Source organism: Oncorhynchus mykiss, chromosome 25 (genome assembly GCF_057628025.1).
Source record: "Oncorhynchus mykiss isolate SJ-2025 chromosome 25, ASM5762802v1, whole genome shotgun sequence".
NCBI lineage: Eukaryota > Metazoa > Chordata > Actinopteri > Salmoniformes > Salmonidae > Oncorhynchus > Oncorhynchus mykiss.
The window spans coordinates 25,618,052-25,634,936 of NC_143046.1; the positions used below are offsets into that span (position 1 = coordinate 25,618,052).

The window sequence follows — 16,885 nt, forward strand, 5'->3', positions numbered from 1 at the left end:
TGAGTGGCTGCTGCCAACACACTGACACTGACTCAACTCCAGCCACTTGAATAATGGGAATTGATGTAAATATATCACTAGCCACTTCAAACAATGCTACAATGCAATCTCATATGCATACGTATATACTGTACTCTATATCATCGAATGTATCACTAGCCACTTTAACTATGCCACTTTGTTTACATACTCATCTCATATGTATCTACTGTATCTTGCCTATGCTGCTCTGTACCATCACTCATTCATATATCCTTATGTACATATTATTTATCCCGTTACACTGTGTACAAGACAGTAGTTTTGGAATTGTTAGTTAGATTACTTGTTATTACTGCATTGTCGGAACTAGAAGCACAAGCATTTCGCTACACTCGCATTAACATCTGCTAACCATGTGTATGTGACAAATAAAATTTGATTTGATTAGCTAAAGGACATCCTGTGTGTGGGATGACCTCATGAGACAGGGTATCCAAGCAACAGTGACAAAAAGGGAAAATATTTGAATTTATGGCATTTTATTTTGAATAGAAAACACTAAAGAAATAAAATGAAATATTTCATAAACACTTTCTGCACTATATTGTATCTTTGACATTTTACTTGGCAGAGGAAATGATAAATACCCATACTGACAATCATAGCACCACTCAAGTGTTGTGTAATGTAGACGTATTACCCAAACCCAACTATTTATGAGTCCACCAATGATATATTGAAGGAAAGACAAGTATGAATACGGCAGAATTCGATTAAACTGGAAAACAAAGGCTAGTTGAAAAATAGGCAGTGTGCATTATGGGTAGCAAATAAACCAGTGACAATGTGATGGAAGGGTCTGCAAGACTCACCTAAAGTACAGCTTCTATTGCATAATTTTATCTTCAAATAACTAAAACTATTTAGGACATTAAATGAAAAATACTGAATCACTAAAGTAAAATTATATATATATATATATATATATATATATATATATATATATATATATATATATATATATATATATATATATATATATATATATATATATATATCGTAAAAAAAACATTCCAACCTGAATGTCAATGCATCATCTGGTAAATAATGCTGCCAGAGATTGTGGTGGAGCAGTGGAATGAGAGTTCAGCAGAGGTCCACTGTCCATAACACAGGTATGTTCAGGCAGAGTCCTGCTACCTGTAGTACAGCTAGGCTTCCAGGCTGATCATAGACGTAAAAAAGAAAAAAGGGGGTGAACCGTAGGCCCAGTAGAACCCAGGATAGGAGGGTGTTGACCAGCATAGACCAGAAGATGACAAATAGCCTGACAAATAGTACTGACATCAGCAACCCGTTAGCTGCCTGCCCTGCCACAATGGCCCACACCACCCCTGAGTAATCCTCCAGGAAACCCTGTTCTCCCCCCCATGCTGGAGAGGTGGGAAACCCAGTTGATGGCCACTCCAAACACATGCAGGTACAGGGGTAGTCGCTGGCTCTTCAGCAACCGCTCTGTGTAGACAGCTACTAGCCCTGAGATGAAATAGTAGACCAGCACAAGGCCTCAGGCTATGATGTGAAGGCTGGGACTCACCTGGTCCTCAGCCTAGGGACAGGGAGATGTGCAGGGCAGACAGGTACCCAGTCAGGAGCAGAGTGGCCAGGAAGACTCCCCTTCATCCACCACCTGCTGCAACAGGAACCCAGACCCCATGTTCTGGATCACACTCATTCTCAGTACGGTAAGTCAGGCCTAGATGGCTGCACCAGGCAACGTTACTAAGGCAAGCAGTCAAACACCCCTGCAATGTAACCTTACACTCAAGGCACATAACCTTATCCACTTTATAATCTGATCAGCAGAGAATAAAATATATTTTCCCAGGGCACTGACAGATTTACCCTTTAACATTTGCACAAAACCCAAAGCAAACTCACTCTTTCACACCAAAATCCAGTTAAAACCAAATATAATTTTTTACAGTATACAAAGGAGAGGTTTGAGCCTCTGACAAAGAGACATGGTGATTGTGCCACACACCTCAGGCAGTTAGAAGATGAAGCCTAGGCCTGGTTCTTCCCATTACTTGGGTCCTTTTCTAAACAAACTCATATAGTCTTTCAGGGTGCTTTCGATGTTGGGAACCTGATAGTTCTGTGCAGCGTAGATGCCTGTGAATGTTCCCAGTAGCACTCCTATGAGAGCTGAGGAGCGGAGCTTGGCCACCATATAGCCAGCCAGGAAGCCCTTCAGGAAGGGAGATGCCAGCACAGAGCCCCCCTGAGGAAGAACAGCAAACAACAGTCAGGACAAAGGATGCACACAAAATACAAAAATATGCCTTGATATTACAACTCTTTAATGATAAATAATTAATAGTTGATCCTTTATGATTTTTCAGGACTGAGTATGTCTGCTGTTCTGTTTCATAAGGTGAAATTTCATCTACTTTTTAACTTTGGATAATAACATACCTGCGGGATTCCTTCTGCAAATTCACTCTGCACACGTTTCTGGATGTCTTCCAGCTGATTCTTGAGCTGGTTGAGATCCTTCATCTGTTTGAAAGGATCCTAGAACACATACAAATAAGTTATACTTTCAATTAATACAATGAGCATAGGTAACACTGACTGGCACCACATTGCCTTTTACACCAGCATCAACAAAACACCAAATTATGGAATTTATCGTGGAAGAATTGTGTCGCATTGCTCCAGTTAAAGACACATGTAGAATCTATGCCAAGGCGCAGTCAAGCTGTTCTGGCGACTCATGGTGGCTCAACGCCCTATTAAAGACACTTTGTTTGTGTACCTGTATTGTATTTATTTTTCTACACACCCGAATACCAACAAACTAGCCTGTCCGGTTTTGAGTTAAAGCATGTTGCTGTAGGAAGAGCTCGATCATGCTGTTCTAATATATATATATAGAAAATAATACGATTGAGGCAAAAATCACTTCTCACCTTGTCATCCGCCATTTTTGCTCGATTGAATGTTCTGTGATCTACTCGTATGCCTGGAGTGGAAAGCAACATCAGAGCAATTTATCTTGCCTGGAACATTATTTGCTTTTGCCTAAAGTTGTACTGATTGCAAGTCAGTTGAGCTATTTTACCTCTTGCTCATCAAGTTGGATATGGACAGGGTACACTGATCCTAGATCTGTGCTTTATGGAAACGTCTACCTCTTCCAGCTTTCACGTGTCTAAAACGTATTTTCTGATTGGCCTTTTTTTGTTCATTCCTTCACTGGATTGGTTGACAACCATAACAACACAGCGCCATGTTTGCTGCAAGACTAGGACAAATCGAGTGCTTTGAGGCCCTTAGATTAAAAACGAAGTAGCCCAGTTTAAGGCAAAATATAGAGAAATATACTTATTCTAGGCAATGTGAGCGATGCAGTTCAGTTTCAGCGTCGCTTGAAGCCATCTCAGATCTAGTTTGAGAGTTATTCAGGGCAACAGAGGTAAGGGTTCAACAAGGAGGCTTCTCATTGGATAATTCGCCAAATCAGTATTAGGATACACGAATTATCAGAGAATGTCATGGGAGGGAGAGTAATTAGAAAGTTGTATCCGCTGTGTTGTTGTTTTCCGTACTTTATTTGCAACTTTTGTATGTTTGCATTTAACTCTACTTCACGGTCGTTTCCCGGGAATGTCCATAGTCACATTTTTCCCCACGTGCACTGCAGTGGCGGTCGGTCGGTGCCTTAAATTGAGGGAGCACGATTCTTATTTTTTTATGAGCATGGCTTTATTTATATTACATCATATTGGATGACTGTCAATCATATTCCATTCACCCAGTTCAATGTGACATCAGTTTAGGCTACTACATGATACAAACATTTTCCGTATATCCATCATGACGTTGCTACAACCAAGCCTATCAATGGAAGTTCACAACATAAGTACACACAGGTCGAGAGAAATGTACTAATTGAGGGTGTAATTCACAGGAGGCTGGTGGAACCTTAATTTGCGAGGGCAGGCACATAGTAATGGCTGGAATTGAATTAAATGGTTCCATGTGTTTGATACCATTCCATTTACTCCATTCAAGGCATTATGAGCTGACCTGCCCTCAGCAGCCTCCTGTGGTGTAATCATTAGTCCAACAGTTGTAAACGAGAGTTTCTAATGGACAAATTCAGGTATGTTTAGTTCCGTTTGCTTCCGTTTTCAACCGTATCGGCAGAATGAAGACCCCATGAGTACACGTAAACACTGTTCACTTTCATAGCAGCCACGTTGTATTAATTCTCGCATCTACGCACCGTCCTCATGTTTTCCCTTCGCTTGTGGACTTCTATGCACAACACATCATCTGTATGTGACCAGCCGAAAAAACCTTTCCTAACCAAACCATATCATAATGGCTACACAGTCTACATCGTTGTCACCATATTAAAGTAATATCATAATCAACATAGCTAATAGAACTAGTGTTAAGTGTTAATAAACCCGCAACAATCATGCAGTAACGTCAGTAAGAAGTTTAGCAGTTACACCGGCCGGCCCCGATGGCAATAAATTAGTCAAACCAAAAGCTTACCTTGACTTGGAAGAGTTCCCGTTTTGTGTTGGATAGCCATAGCCAGCTAGCTAACATAGGATTGAGCTGGTGTTTGAGTAGGCTAAACTAGCTAGCTGCATTCGCTAGCTAAGAAAGTGAAAAGAATGATGAAATATCTCTCTCTTTCTCTTGCTTCTCCTTCATTTTTGAAGAAATTGGTTCAAAGCTGTTCAACTATTGTCTTTCTCTCTCTCTGAGTGAACTACTCACCACGTTTTATGCACTAGGTGGACAATGTGTCAGTTCATGCTGCAAGAGCTCTGATAGGTTGGAAGATGTCCTACAGAAGTTGTTATAATTACTGTATAACTTTTATAGAAGGTGGTGAGAACCATGACCCTCCTAGGTTTTGTATTGTCAATGTACTCAGAGGAGGATGGAAGCTATCTGTCCTCCAGTTACACCATGGTGCTACCCTACAGAGTACTGTTGAGGCTACTGTAGACCTTCATTGCGAAACAGTGTGTTTTAATCAATTATTTGGTGACGTGAATATATTTAGTATAGTTTTATTTAAAAAGGATAACTTTGTTTAATGTTTTACTATTTTAATGAAATTCACTGAGGAGGATGTTCCTCCCCTTCCTCGTCTGAGGAGCCTCCACTGGTGCACTGTCAGGCAGGTAGTCTGCTGTTGTCTTCTGTCAGCGCTTCCTTGTTTCAATGTTGCCAATAGTTGCGATTGAGTTTGCACAGCTGCTAGGGCCTTTTATCTCTTGTTTTGAAGGCCATACATTTATCTACATTGCCATAACATAATTGTGATATTTTTTTTTATTTAACCTTTATTTAACTAGGCAAGTCAGTTAAGAACACATTCCTATTTACATTGATGGCCTAGGAACAGTGGGTTAACTGCCTTGTTCAGGGGCAGAACAACAGATTTTTTTGTCAGCTCGGGGATTCGATCTAGCAACCTAGGGTTACGCTCCAACCACTAGGCCACCTGCCTAATGGTAGCCTACATGTTATACTTTCCTTATCATGATGGTGCTCGATGTATTAATAAACAATGTACATAGCTCCTGTAGCCCTAATACCTATCCCCTTGTCATTATTTGTTCTGTTTCACATGGACACAAAATAAATGAATCAATGTTACTGAACCTCCCCAGGCTCTCCTCGGTTCCCTTTAGCCATGGAGACCATGGAGGTGTATGAGGAGACTGATCGGAGGATGACGGAGGAGGTGGAGAGCTGCTACACCCTGATGGAGGTCACCTCTCCCAAGAAGAGGAAGAAGAACAAGGCTCAGCAGGGGGAGATCATGGAGAAACCCAAGAAACCCAGGTAGTCTACCTACTGCTCCCAGACAATCAAACACCAACGCCTCCTATCAATGCAGATGGGTCGTATTTAATATCCACCCCGAAAACACTTTTCCACTGGCGACAATGCTCAAGGTCCTTGAATATCTTTGGAATCAGTGATGACATAAAACTGAGGGACACACATTGTACAAGTAACATTTTTTTTTTTAAAAAGCCTTCTTTGTTTTTATTGATCTATACAATATATTAAATATGTTTTTTTCACTGTCTAGCATTCAAAATAATAGAAGCACTACATGGCCAAAAGTATCTAAGTGGAAGCCTGCACGTCAAACATCTAATTCCAAAATCATGGGCATTAATATGGAGTTGGTCCCTCCCTTTGCTGCTATAACAGCCTCCACTCTTCTGGGAAAACGTTGCACTAGATGTTGGAACATTGCTGCAGGGATTTGCTTTCATTCAACAGAATCATCTAGAATGTCATTGTATGCTGTAGCGTTAAGATTTGCCTTCACTGGAACTAAGGGGCCTAGCCCGAACAATGAAAAACAGCCCCAGGCCATTCTTTTTCCTCTACCAAACTTTACAGTTGGCACTATGCATTGGGGCAGGTAGCGTTCTCCTGACATCCGCCAAAACTATGCACTTAGCAGTCCCGTTCTGTGAGCTTGTGAGGCCTCACACTTTGCGGCTGAGCCGTTGTTGCTCCTAGGTGTTTCCACTTCACAATACCAGCACTTACAGTTGACCGGAGCAGCTCTAGCAGGGCCCGAAATTTGACCATCTGACTAGTTGGAAGGCTGGCATCCTATGACGGTGCCACGTTGAAAGCCACTGAGCTCTTCAGTACGGGGCATTCTACTTCCAATGTATGTCTATGGAGATTGCATGGATGTGTGCTCAATTTATACACATGTCAGCAATGGGTGTGGCTGAAATAGCAGAATCCACTCATTTGAAGGGATTCCACATACCTTTGGCCATGTAGTGTATCTCTAAATCCCCAAGACATGTTACTACACCTCTACACCAATGGGACAAGCCAATTTGCCCCCAGTATTTTCTACAATGCATACAAAGAGATGTGTTGCAGTATAAAGGACTTACATATGTTTTCTTATTAAATAACAGTTCAATTAAACAGGACATGTATTATTTGTCATGTGTTTGTCATTGTAAAGGTTTTTAAACGTGGTGCCAAAGTTGAGTGAAGGCATTTACCACCGCAATTCAAGAATTACCCAGATGACATACTATTTTCACACTGACTTGAGTGCACTTCATTTGGATTGAGTGGATAGGCGGAGAAAGCTAAACCAAGTGACCCAATCTTTGTGTTGAGTTGACTGCTGTATGAGACAAGATGACATATATTCATCACGTTTTGATCTCTCAACTCCAGATCAGCCTACCTGCTGTACTACTTTGATGTGCATCAGACCATGCAGCAGGAGTTCCCCAGCCTGCCCCAGTCTGAGATCAACAAGAGGATCAGTGTGAGCTGGAAGAGGCTCAATGTGGCAGACAAGGGCTACTACCTGGAGAAGGCCAAGCTGGAGAAGGAAGGGACGGACACGGTACGGTTACCTCATATTTCCACCAGTGTGTCTGTTATCTAAGATCATGTGGTCAGGAGAAACTCCTAGCCCTAGTCATAATGATTACACTATTCCATCTCTCTGTATCCTCCATAGTCATCTATGGGCCCTTCCCAGGAGCTCCCAGGCTTCCGTAGGATCCTCCCCAGGGCAAACTACGTCCTCCTGCCCAAGGGGGCCATGTCAGACGACAGGACAGGCTCCCAGCTGGAGGTGTGTATGGAGGGGCTGGACTCTCCCGTGGGGGAAGGGGTGATGCCCTCCCTGTCCCTTGGTTCCCCCCAGTACCCTCCCTTGGTGCTGGGCTGCGAGGTGGAGCTGTCGCAGCAGTGCATCGCCATCGAGGGCCTGACAGACGAAAAGGCTGTGACCCTGACACACTCCGGGGCCCTGCAGGGGGTCCTCTCCTCATCGTATCACTCCTCTTCCTCAGTCTCTGCCGCCCACGAATCCCACAATGCACCTCACCTGGCGTCAGCCGGTCTGCTGCTCAAGGAGGAGGAGCCCAGGATGGTGGGCGGGGGCTATAGTGTCATTGGAATGGCGACTGACGGGAGGCGTGTGGGCGGGACGTCGGTGCAGCACGTGAAAACAGAGCTGGTCACCATCATACCCAATCAGGTTAGCTAGCAACGACACAGGGAGTTGGCTTACCTTACTGCTGATCATTCAACAGTCTAGGGTTACTATTCATTTGCCTTGTCTGTTTGTTCAATGCAGTAATGGTAGATAAAACGCTTGTTTCCCCAGGATCTGATGGAGCACAGGACGTTGCCAGGAGCCAGCTCTGTAGCCTCTGTTGTCATGGTACCTGTAGGAGCTAGGGTGATACAGGACACTAATCCCTCATACAAACTGGTAAAACTACTCAGACTGATTTTCTTCCACTGCATCAATTTACCGTTATCCAATTTTCTTTGATTAGATCATCAAGCAATATATTACAGTAGTGTATTATGTACTCACATGTCATTTGACCAGACAGACATTCTCTGTAACTAGCAGATTCTTACTAAAGCATCTTTGTCGCTAGTCGAATAAATACACCAGAAGAGGCCGGGGCAGCTGTCAGACAGCGGGCTGCTCCTTTGTCTACGTGACCCGTCACAAACCACCCTTCTGTCCTGATTGTGGCAACCACCTGGGGGGCAAGTGGGTGCCCGCTGTAAGTCTACACATTCCCTGGCTTAAACATCTCTTCCATCATAATATGAATGTTGAAGTAAAGATGACATTTTATTGGTTGGAAAATACACTTAACAGTTTATTGGTTGAGTCGTACACTTCACAGTTCCGAGGTATGACAAACTTTCCACGTTTTACGTCTCAGGCGGTAAAGACTCCAGGTGCTGCTGCTTCATTCAAGACTTATGCCCAGAAACCACCCAAAAACCCTGGGTACCCCCCTAAGACTGGTGTGCCTCCCTCTGATGATCAGAACAGTAAGGTGTCTGGATGGAGGAAGGGAGGGAGAGGACCGCGGGAGCCCAGAGGACAAGGGCAGCAGCGTGCAGTTACACCAGGACCACCACTAGAGGGAGGTAGAGACAACAGCCAGGGAGTCATACAGCCTGCTCCAGCGATGTCAGGGACACAGACAACTACTATGATGTGAGCATCTAGTTTTTTATTTTTTATTTTACCATTATTTAACCAGGCAAGTCAGTTAAGAACAAGTTCTTATTTTCAATGACGGCCTAGGAACAGTGGGTTAACTGCCTGTTCAGGGGCAGAACGACAGATTGGATTTAATTTAGCCCTTCTTTTATGGTTTATCATTTAATGGTCACATTAAGAAACCATTTTTCAAACAAGCCCTGTGAGAGTATTTCTCTTAGTGGGCTTCATGTTTTGATTGGTTAAAGAGAACGTTTTTTTTTAAAGTTTCAGTTGTTCTGTCTTTGAGCAGAGCTTTGGTTGGAACACCTGTGACTGGTGCCAGGGTCAAAGTACAGGAAAGGAGCAGTGTGGTTGGTCAAAAGCGACCTGTGAGAGCCATCCTCCCAGCCCCATTCAACACAGGTGGGCACTGCTGTGGGCAGATACAAAAACCTTATTTCAGGTCAGTCTGTTAAGATGAATGCTGTCTGGGGTGTAAACACACATTTGTCTGTCTGAAACTAGGCCGGGCCTTAGTCCAGTGGATTACTGTCCCTCCTCATAAAGGCAAAGTTGAGGAGACCAACTGCAGCAAATCAACCACAGGTATGATATACACATGTACCTATATAATATGTTTTAATGATAAAATGGTTACCCAAGCCAAGCTAAAGGTACTCGTTTTCAAAGTGGTTACTTTGATCTAAGGGAAGTGACACTAGTTGTTTCTGAGGTAACCAAACGTGTTTGATGTGGTGATTGTGTTTGGACCACAGAGCTCAGTGAGATGATCGCAGGTTTGAAGCCTAACACTCTGAAACAGCTCGGCCAGATCGTGACAACAACACCTCTGGAACAGGTACGCACAAACTCACAGTGACACACACACACTGCTGAACCATGCTGATTATGTGTTTGTCTCCAGGTTTCTCAGTGTTGTTTTGTCCTATAGACTCTCCCTACTCCTGTGGACAGAAGCCAGTATATTGTAACTGATAAAGTAGGGAAGATCCTCTCAGTGGTTCCTCTCAAACAGAACTCTACCTCCACACTGGTTAGTGGCACCTTTTTAACTACATTTTGGGGAGCATACGCCATCCACACACATCCTCTAGCAGGCTCAGTGTAGTCTGTATAACTGTATGTCGTGTGTGTGTGTGTGTGTGTGTCAGGACCTGGGTCTGTCTACGGCGCGGGGCAGGGGTCGCTGTAAGAACCCGTCATGTGGCTATGTTTATAAGAACAGACACAAGCCTGCGGAGTGCCCCTGCTGTGGCTTGGAGCTGTCCAGGAAGAACGCCAAGGGCTCCAAGGCACAGGTCAGTCTGGAGAGAATCCCACTATGAGTGTGTCTGAAATGGCACCCTATCGGGCTCTGGTCAAAAATAGTGCACTTTATAGGGAATTGGGTGCCATTTAGGATGTGGTCTATGTTTTGGTGTTGTTGTATTTCTCTCTGTGTCTGTCTGAATTCTTTCTCATCTCTCTGTTCTCATCCTCCAACCCTCTCTCTGTTATTTTCCCTCATCCTATCACCCTCCTCTCTCTCACTCACTCAGGGTGGTTCAGTAGCTCTGTTAGACCCGTACCGGACCCTGTCCCCAGCCCAGAGGGAGCTTCAGCGCCAGTCCACCCTGCAGCTGCTGCGCCAGGCCCTGCAGATCTCTGAGAGTGAGGCTGAGCTCCATGACACCCTGGCCCTCATCCAGGAACTCAACTCTACCCAGGTGGTCCTCACCACGACCACCACCCAGGCCGGGGACCAGGTGTTAGGGGAAGGCGGGGGCCTGGGGGAGGTGCAGGTCCAGTCAGGCTGGCCGCGGTTCTATGAGTCTGCAGCCACACACTGTGCTCTGTGTCACTACCCGCTATTCAAGGGAGGACAGAGGTGAGAAAATATTTGTTTGTGTAGTTTTGGGTTTATTATGGCTCAGTGGTTGGATGTTTCTGGTGCTCAGTGGTTGGTTGTTTCTGGTGCTCAGTGGTTGGTTGTTTCTGGTGCTCAGTGGTTGGATGTTTCTGGTGCTCAGTGGTTGGATGTTTCTGGTGCTCAGTGGTTGGATGTTTCTGGTGCTCAGTGGTTGGATGTTTCTGGTGCTCAGTGGTTGGATGTTTCTGGTGCTCAGTGGTTGGATGTTTCTGGTGCTCAGTGGTTGGATGTTTCTGGTGCTCAGTGGTTTGATGTTTCTGGTGCTCAGTGGTTGGATGTTTCTGGTGCTCAGTGGTTGGATGTTTCTGGTGCTCAGTGGTTGGATGTTTCTGGTGCTCAGTGGTTGGATGTTTCTGGTGCTCAGTGGTTGGATGTTTCTGGTGCTCAGTGGTTGGATGTTTCTGGTGCTCAGTGGTTGGATGTTTCTGGTGCTCAGTGGTTGGATGTTTCTGGTGCTCAGTGGTTGGATGTTTCTGGTGCTCAGTGGTTGGATGTTTCTGGTGCTCAGTGGTTGGATGTTTCTGGTGCTCAGTGGTTGGATGTTTCTGGTACTCAGTGGTTGGATGTTTCTGGTGCACAGTGGTTGGATGTTTCTGGTGCTCAGTGGTTGGATGTTTCTGGTGCTCAGTGGTTGGATGTTTCTGGTGCTCAGTGGTTGGATGTTTCTGGTGCTCAGTGGTTGGATGTTTCTGGTGCTCAGTGGTTGGATGTTTCTGGTGCTCAGTGGTTGGATGTTTCTGGTGCTCAGTGGTTGGATGTTTCTGGTGCTCAGTGGTTGGATGTTTCTGGTGCTCAGTGGTTGGATGTTTCTGGTGCACAGTGGTTGGATGTTTCTGGTGCTCAGGGGTTGGACATTTCTGGACATTTTTCATATTTCATAGTGTGGTTTCAGGAAAGGTCTCTCTATCATTTCTCTCTGGTGTTTTGTACCATAGTTCTTTAGCAGGGCAGGAGGACTGCTGGCTGTTGACTGACTCTCTGATCCAGACAGCCTCTCTCCAGCTGAAGGTGTGTCTCAACCCCCAGTGTCTGGCCCTGCACAGCTTCACCGACCTCCACCCAGGTCTGTTCAATGTTGGCAACAGGTTGCTGGTGAGTCTGGACCTGTTCTTTAAGATCCGGAGTCAGATCAAACTGGGCCGGCATCCTAACCAGATAGTCAGGACCATCCTGGACCACATCCACAACCACGCTGGTAAGACTTTCTTGGAGCAACATACGGTTCAGAGGGTTTTCAACAGAGTTCTGTTCATGTCTCTAATATCTCTGTTTTCTTTCTTTCTTCTCTCTTTTTTTCTCCCCCCCCCCCCCCATATCAATCAGTCCACACTCTGAGTCCTGAGGAGTTGGCCCATGTCCAGGAGCTCCTGGTTAGTGGCTACTGGGCCTTTGAGTGTCTGACCGTGAGGGACTACAACGACATGATCTGTGGTGTGTGTGGCATCGCCCCCAAGATGGAGATCGCCCAGCGGTACACACACAACGTACTGGAGCTTAGGAATGTGGAGGTGAGAGAGACTGAGGAGACGGGAGGTCAGGGGGAGACTGAGGAGACGGGAGGTCAGGGGGAGACTGAGGAGACGGGAGGTCAGGGAGAGACTGGGGAGACGGGAGGTCAGGGGGAGACTGAGGAGACGGAAGGTCAGGGGGAGACTGAGGAGACGGGAGGTCAGGGGGAGACTGAGGAGACGGAAGGTCAGGGGGAGACTGAGGAGACGGAAGGTCAGGGGGAGACTGAGGAGACGGAAGGTCAGGGGGAGACTGAGGAGACGGGAGGTCAGGGGGAGACTGAGGAGACGGGAGGTCAGGGGGAGACGGGAGGTCAGGGAGAGACTGGGGAGACGGAAGGTCAGGGGGAGACTGAGGAGACGGAAGGTCAGGGGGAGACTGAGGAGACGGAAGGTCAGGGGGAGACTGAGGAGACGGGAGGTCAGGGGGAGACTGAGGAGACGGGAGGTCAGGGAGAGACTGGGGAGACGGGAGGTCAGGGAGAGACTGGGGAGACGGAAGGTCAGGGGGAGACTGAGGAGACGGGAGGTCAGGGGGAGACTGAGGAGACGGGAGGTCAGGGAGAGACTGGGGAGACGGAAGGTCAGGGGGAGACTGAGGAGACGGGAGGTCAGGGGGAGACTGAGGAGACGGGAGGTCAGGGAGAGACTGGGGAGACGGGAGGTCAGGGAGAGACTGGGGAGACGGGAGGTCAGGGAGAGACTGGGGAGACGGGAGGTCAGGGAGAGACTGGGGAGATGGGAGGTCAGGGAGAGACTGGGGAGATGGGAGGTCAGGGAGAGACTGGGGAGACGGGAGGTCAGGGAGAGACTGGGGAGATGGGAGGTCAGGGAGAGACTGGGGAGACGGGAGGTCAGGGAGAGACTGGGGAGATGGGAGGTCAGGGAGAGACTGGGGAGACGGGAGGTCAGGGAGAGACTGGGGAGATGGGAGGTCAGGGAGAGACTGGGGAGATGGGAGGTCAGGGAGAGACTGGGGAGACGGGAGGTCAGGGAGAGACTGGGGAGATGGGAGGTCAGGGAAGAGACTGTAAAGAGCCACAGATCCAAACAGTCAAAATAGAGAATTAAAGATGATTTTCTTTACTTAATTTGTTTTAGCCTGCCTGATTCCAGGACAGTCAAGCTGTCTGGTGTGCATAGTGTTGTAGTCATGTTGATACCTGTGTCTCGCTCTCCCTCCTGTAGTTTACGTGGCCAGACTTCGGGGCTCCAGACAAGGTGCATGTGGATGACTTCTGGCTGACCATGGAGAGTGAGGCCATCGAGCAGGCAGCGTTCCCCTGCAGCGTCCCCATCACCCGGGTCGACGCCTCCATCATCGCCCCCTTCATCCCACCACTAATGAGGAGCTCCACTGTCATCAACACAGAGAAGGACAAGGCCCTGCTCCTCACACAGCACACAGGTAGGAAGTCACTCTCTCAGGGATGGGGAATAAGCCAATCACTGGAAGGATAAACATCATTCTCAAGTCTTTCAGAGATTTCATTGATCATTACTTGTTCATGCCCTGTTTATCAATAATAAATAATAATAAATCAAAATGTTAGTGTGTAAAATTCTAGTGCGTGTGTGTGTGTGTGTTTTCCAGGTGACCCATCTGTTCTGGTGCGTCTGATCCACGAGGGCCAACTCAGACCGGACCGAATGGATGAGCACAGTGCAGAGGAGCTCAAAGCCATACTGGAATGCTGTGGCGAGATCACTGCACCAGAGAGCAACAAGGTGTGTGTCTGTGATATCTCTATGTATGTATATTTCTGGTTTGATTGTGTGTGTTTAGGAGATTGACACATGTCTTTTCTCTCTCTGTCAGGATGAGTTGCTGGTCTCTCTGATCTCCCTGTGTACGTGTGTTCAGAACGGCCTCTCCACGGCCCCCCAGCCCCCTCCACACCTCACAGCAGGCAAGCTGTCCAAGATCTGCCCCCATCAGGTAACCCCACACATCTCACCCATCAATGTCAATCAATCAGTCGTCCACCAGAATCCATTCAACTATTACTCTGTCAATCAAGCATTTAGTCTGTCAGTCTATGAAAAATGATAGGTTAGCCAATCAGGCCTCACACAATAACAAAATCTATTGACCAATAAAAACATAATGAGAACCAGACAGATTATAGAAGACTACTTTTCCCATACTCCTCCAGGTGGTGTGTGGTTCCAAGTACCTGGTGAAGGGTGAGACGGCACGCGACCACGTGGACCTGCTGGTGTCCTCCCGGTATTGGCCTCCCGTCTACGTTACCGACTCTGCCCGCCAGGTGGCACTGTGTACAGACGTGCAGTACCCTGAGCTGGCCTCCACCATGTGGGGCAGGAACCAGGGCTGCTTCTCTGATCCCATGGACAAACCAGAGGTAGGCCCTCACACTGGGCATGGAAAGGACTTAGTTATTAACGTCTGATTATTCTACTAGGAGGGAAACCGAGGTCAAATCAGGATGGTGTCGGAAGGTTTTTTAACCTGTAATATGCTGATATGACAATACAATTTGAAGAATGAATTGGTCTCTATTTACATAATAGATAAACTAGGTACTGTGGATGTTATTATTGTTTATCTCACCTCTCTCTCGCCATCAGTTTGTGTCGTGTGCTGAGCTACAGGACCAGCCTTACTGTGCTGACCTGTCCTCCGTGGTGGAGAACCCCCAGGTCCACCCTGTTACCAAGTCCTCTTCCCGCTGGATAGTGCATCCTGTTGGGCCTACAGATGGCCAGGAGCCCCCCTGTCTGGACCACCACTCAATGGGGCTCTGCAATGAGCTGGAACCTTACTGCAGTCTGGTACAAGACCTAGAGAGAGACAACGAGAAAGAAGAGGACGAAGGGAAGGAGGAGAAGAAGGATGGGTTCAAGGTTGAAGCCGAGGTGACAGAAGGGTCAGAGGTCACTGAGGAGGAATGTTCTGAGGGTTTGGTGACATCATTGCGGCGGCGACCTTTGGCCTTTGACAACACGGCCTACTACTACCTGTACAACCGTCTGCAGGACTTCCTGTCCAGCCGGGAGGTGGTGGACCAGCAGATCAGCACAGTGCTGAAGGCCTGCCAGCCTGGGGAGGTGGTGATCAGGGATGCCCTCTACAGGCTGGGGGTGGCACAGATCAACACAGAGGAAGGGGAGGAGGGGGAAGGAGACGGGGGGGTGGAGGGAGACACTGGGTATGAGGAGGTAGTGGTTCTCTGAGAGTGACAGACTGTGGCTTTTTGGAGACTTATTTTGTGCTGTGACCCAACAAGTAAACAAACCAATATAACTTTCTGACGTTGGGGGATAATGTTTAATATTATGGACATGTGGCCCATATTATTATGAGGTAGTCCTTTTTTTAGAAAGAAGGCTATTTATATACATATATTATATATATATAATATATATGGAGATATCTGGTTCAGAAAAGCTAGCGTGTAGTGGGGAGGCTGGTAGTCCTTGAATGTACTGTGCAAAAATATGCTTTGAGTGTTTCCAAAGAAACAGAGGTGTTGCTGCTAACCAGACAGATAGTCTGTAACTTATCAGTCCAGCAGAGACTTTGTTGCTGGTTTGAAATGAAAGAATGGCACTTTGTTTTGTTTGTGAGAGGAGCAGAACCAGTGAAGAGTGTAAAAACGTGACTGTTACTAACTGCTCTCTGCTTTACTTTGACTGAAGGAAAGTTCACACAGTTTTAGAATAGATAACAACGTTTAAAAACATTGTTTATGTTGACTAACTTCATTGTTGGAGTGCATCATGTTCTTTCTAGAAGTATAATAATTATTATGATTATTTAATAACTGTATTTAATGAGTCCTCGTGCTTTCTCATCCTCAGTAAGACCTTTCACACTGTTCTATGCTATCTTCTGGTACCTCACTCGTTGCCCTTTGGGCTGAAATGTATTCAAGGTAAACAACCTTTCACATCTGCCTCATGGGCTGATGGAATCTGTAGTTCTTGTGGCCTTTGATTGGGTTTTTGACCACGGGAGACTCTTGCCTGAGCTCCTATTGGAGGGGTGGCTCTGAATGTCAGGACTGTTCTATCATCTACTCTCAGCTGCTTGAATGGAATCTAAAGAAGACAATGATTGACTTGATGATGTAACTGTGATGGACATAGTTATTACAGTTTGCGGATGGAACTTGATACCCACTCAAGGGGTATGAAAATATATGGTGACGGTAGACATTTCTGAATAATTTTGCTTAAGGAATTATAAATAAAGCAAATAAAGTATTTCCTAATGTTGAATCAAGTTTCTGTGGGATTGTTACTTCCTATTTAGGTGGTCTGGTATTGCTCAACCTCCCATGAGAACAGGGAATGAAACTTCAGAAGATTGCAGAGAAGGCATTTTCATCTGAAACGGGAACTGAGGTAAAGAAATCACTGAAATGTAGATTTTTG

The 16,885-nt window shown here is 46.3% G+C and overlaps 2 protein-coding genes across 3 annotated transcripts; one reads left to right on the forward strand and one right to left on the reverse strand.

Moving 5' to 3' along the window:
- Window positions 1-504: 504 nt before the first annotated feature.
- LOC110504829 (SLC35A4 upstream open reading frame protein) lies at window positions 505-3,099 on the reverse strand. 2 transcript variants are annotated; one of them, XM_021583665.3, is made up of 4 exons: window positions 2,958-3,099; window positions 2,461-2,559; window positions 2,027-2,266; window positions 1,005-1,675 (listed from the first exon to the last, which is right to left on the reverse strand). In XM_021583665.3, exons 1-3 carry the CDS (start codon window positions 3,027-3,029, stop codon window positions 2,069-2,071), a joined length of 369 nt encoding a protein of 122 aa, XP_021439340.1. In that variant the 5' UTR covers window positions 3,030-3,099; the 3' UTR covers window positions 1,005-1,675; window positions 2,027-2,068. The 2 variants fall into 2 exon arrangements, with proteins under 2 accessions (XP_021439341.1, XP_021439340.1); XM_021583666.3 differs by having other exon boundaries at window positions 505-2,266; window positions 2,958-3,010.
- A 135-nt stretch (window positions 3,100-3,234) lies between these two features.
- On the forward strand, window positions 3,235-16,729 carry hmgxb3 (HMG-box containing 3). The gene is made up of 20 exons (XM_036970479.2): window positions 3,235-3,463; window positions 5,691-5,865; window positions 7,252-7,426; window positions 7,544-8,068; window positions 8,198-8,305; window positions 8,481-8,612; window positions 8,778-9,058; window positions 9,357-9,469; window positions 9,572-9,652; window positions 9,823-9,905; window positions 9,999-10,100; window positions 10,219-10,365; window positions 10,606-10,934; window positions 11,912-12,171; window positions 12,300-12,484; window positions 13,673-13,892; window positions 14,079-14,212; window positions 14,304-14,423; window positions 14,641-14,850; window positions 15,077-16,729. Exons 2-20 carry the CDS (start codon window positions 5,714-5,716, stop codon window positions 15,680-15,682), a joined length of 3,963 nt encoding a protein of 1,320 aa, XP_036826374.2. The 5' UTR covers window positions 3,235-3,463; window positions 5,691-5,713; the 3' UTR covers window positions 15,683-16,729.
- The last annotated feature ends 156 nt before the right edge of the window (window positions 16,730-16,885 follow it).

Bases quoted from the DNA above. Each gene is read 5' to 3' on its own strand.
- LOC110504829 (XM_021583665.3), bottom strand. From the start codon at position 3,029: ATGTTGCTTTCCACTCCAGGCATACGAGTAGATCACAGAACATTCAAT. The intron at 2,560-2,957 runs GTGAGAAGTGAT...TATGTGTTCTAG, and splicing joins CAAAAATGGCGGATGACAAG to GATCCTTTCAAACAGATGAA. The intron at 2,267-2,460 runs GTATGTTATTAT...GTTCTTCCTCAG, and splicing joins TTGCAGAAGGAATCCCGCAG to GGGGGCTCTGTGCTGGCATC.
- hmgxb3 (XM_036970479.2), top strand. From the start codon at position 5,714: ATGGAGACCATGGAGGTGTATGAGGAGACTGATCGGAGGATGACGGAG. The intron at 9,470-9,571 runs GTGGGCACTGCT...GTCTGAAACTAG, and splicing joins CCCAGCCCCATTCAACACAG to GCCGGGCCTTAGTCCAGTGG. The intron at 12,485-13,672 runs GTGAGAGAGACT...TCCCTCCTGTAG, and splicing joins TGGAGCTTAGGAATGTGGAG to TTTACGTGGCCAGACTTCGG.